The sequence below is a fragment of the Entamoeba invadens genome (genome assembly GCF_000330505.1).
Source record: "Entamoeba invadens IP1 unplaced genomic scaffold scaff_1105074725293, whole genome shotgun sequence".
Lineage (NCBI taxonomy): Eukaryota > Evosea > Mastigamoebida > Endamoebidae > Entamoeba > Entamoeba invadens.
This window is the reverse complement of record NW_004191722.1, coordinates 277,549-280,547: the sequence shown is the minus strand read 5'-3', so window position 1 is coordinate 280,547 and position 2,999 is coordinate 277,549. Positions and strand designations below refer to the sequence as shown.

Sequence of the window (2,999 nt, the reverse complement as noted above, 5' to 3'; positions counted from 1 at the left end):
CCTTCCTCTTTGTATTAGAGAAGAGTGACGTTTTCTTCTCTCAAGTTATCCCTTTTTCTCTCTAGTTATGTATTAAGTAAATATTTATTAATATTTATTAATATATTTTTAAATAAATAAAGTTGTATATACTTGTTAGTATTATAGTTTTAACTACTATTGTTTTACTAGAAGTAATACTATAGGGTAGACCATTAAAGAAAGAACTGGAATTCTTATACACATGGAAAGTATACTAAACCCACCAATGCATTCAAAAGGAACAATCACTGTTTTTAAATCAAAAGAAGTTTTGCCTCTTGAAATGCGGAAAGATCGGTGGCATAAATCACCCCGTCCTCCACGTCCCGACTATGTAGCTCCCATCTGCCATTCTTTGATCTCAAATAATACCCCTTACCGTTCTGTAGTAACTTCTTCTCTTGTGAATTCTCCTGTTTACACTCCTCCCATTTGCTCAGAGAGCCAACACGCCTACGAAGACTTTTCCTATGACTATTTCAAAACACGCTACACCTTACAATTCGCTTCTTTCTTTGTATAAAACCATAATTGTACTTCTTATATAACTGTTATTATTCTTACCATTTATTTAATACATGTACTATTAAGTATGGTAAGTCTTAATACTACGATTTGTAATACATGTACTATACAACATTCTATTCTTTTCTATAAATAAACGAGTAAACAAATTTTATTTCATTTCAATCAACATGAGTGTAACCACTAACCACCCAGACAACGTCACAATACTACACAAATACGCCCAGAAGAGCAAACTGGCACATTCTTCGTTCCCTTTTGGGTACACTATATTCATCACAATCGCACTATTCAATGCCGGCGGGGTGGAGGACTCAACACATAAGACAAAGAAGAACATCGGGTCACTGGGAACTATTCCATAATACCACAACGCAAAGTTGATCCCAATACATATAGCAGGGCATATCACCATCCGCACAAAGAGGCCAACAGCTATAACATACCACTTAATAGTCCCGCCTTTCGGCCCCGTCGACAAGTTCCCTCCTAGTATAAACAACGCACTGATCACTGCTGCACTTCCTAAGTACTTTGCCGTTCTTCCTATAATCGCCATCTTGCCTTGATTAAATAACATATCGCGCACGGGGTAAGCCAAGATCAAAATGACTCCCAAGAGCGTTGCTATAGTCGGTGGAGTACACAGATTTTTTAATGCCCGTTTCACGGAGACGGGGAGGTGTTGCCACACATATGAAACTGCCCCAAACACCTTAGAAAAGACCACTTTGATTGGACTCAAAAATCCACAACGATCGCGTTGTGACTCAGAAGCTTCTTGAACACCCGCAAGTGGTTTCTGATCGTCCACTACAGTTGCTGTTGTTGTATTTAAATTGAGTTCATCAGACACTTTAGGCATTGGGGACTCTTCATCTGCTATAAGTTGAGTACTCAAGTCTGTGTCTTCTTTCACTCCACTTGAAACTTTCAGTTCTTTCTTCTCCAACACATTTTGACTCGACTCGAGTGCCTTCTCTAAAGTCTTCACATCCAATTGCTCGTTTTGAGTCTCGTCTTTTAACTCAATTTCACTTGCTCTGCGCTCCTCCTCGTCTTGGTCGACTTGATTTCGCTGAATAAACGAATATCCAAAGATCCAATAGATCACCGTCGCTGCTAATAAAAAGGTGCAGATATACCCACCGCCGACCTCTTTCGCATTGGGACCAAATACTTCATTGTTCTCGGAAGTCATCGAATCGACTAAGGCTAAAGGAATATACATCGTATTACTAAACGAAATTGTATACACAAAAACTCGCGTCGTTTTGTGCTCTAAACGAAAGAGTTTGGCGACTATAAAGATCGACGGGAAGGCTATCGCGTTGATGACAACAGCACACAAAGGAAGATACCACCAATCAACTAATGTGGATACTCGATCCATCGAAGTCGCCGTCTGTGCAAAGATTACAGCAGGTACAAAATATTGGAATACAATAGAGGAATAGACACGACGAGAAGCTACATCAAACCCGGCTGTTCGTGTCGCTAAAAACCCCGTCACTGCTACAATCGCTAATTTAAAAATCTGTACGTAAATTTATTAACTCATCACTGGTTGAAAGATAAAGATTATTATTTATTTTATTAATAATGAAATAAAGATTTTTATTCATTTCCCAATTGTTTAAAAGAAACCAAAGAAACAAATGGCCACAAATCGGGTTTATAATAAATAATCCGAGCCATGTTGAAACGAAGAGTTCAACAAACAGCATTAAAAGTCGAGAGAATAATCCCAAAGATATCCATTTGGATTTTAAGATAAGAATATGTGCACTATTAAGTTATACTATTTTTATTATATTCTTATTATATTTCATTTGTATTTGTACTATATTTTTATTATACTTATTTATATTATTGAATAAACTATATGTTTGTTTTAATTGTTTTAACTTACTTTGTTTAAAACTATAATAACAATTATTATTTTACTATATATTTTTCAAAATAAATTAATCTATTTGAGAATAATAAAAATATTATAATTGTTTAAATTACTGAATTATACAATTATAAAATAGTAAATGAGGTATTTCGAAATACACTTTTTGTACAAATTAGTTTTTTTAATTCATTTTGAAAAAACTGATTTTAAATTAAATTTAGTTTAAAATGAGATATTAAATTGAGATTTAATTTGTCAAAAAATATCATTTGAAATTGTTTTTCAAAAAAGTTCATTTTTTAAATATATATTTCATACAAACAGCAAAAAGCTATAATTAATAATAACCGAACTATAGTGGACTACTCAACTGTTTATACATAGGGTGCGCAACCGCGAGAGTAAATTTTCATTTTTATGAAATCTTTTTTTGTCATTGTAAAAAATAGTGAAATATGTCAATTTATTATTTTATTCATAATAATGAGCAAAATTTGTAAAATCTGTCTTAATATTGAAACGTGTGAACAGTATTCGATTAAAAGTAAATAAA

The 2,999-nt window shown here is 33.7% G+C and overlaps 1 protein-coding gene across 1 annotated transcript; it reads right to left on the bottom strand.

The window, feature by feature from the left end:
- Nucleotides 1–697: 697 nt before the first annotated feature.
- EIN_066230 (hypothetical protein) lies at nt 698–2,307 on the bottom strand (the record flags this gene model as incomplete). The annotated part of the gene is made up of 2 exons (XM_004183626.1): nt 698–2,083; nt 2,269–2,307. 2 exons carry the CDS (start codon nt 2,305–2,307, stop codon nt 698–700), a joined length of 1,425 nt encoding a protein of 474 aa, XP_004183674.1.
- Between the last annotated feature and the right edge of the window lie 692 nt (nt 2,308–2,999).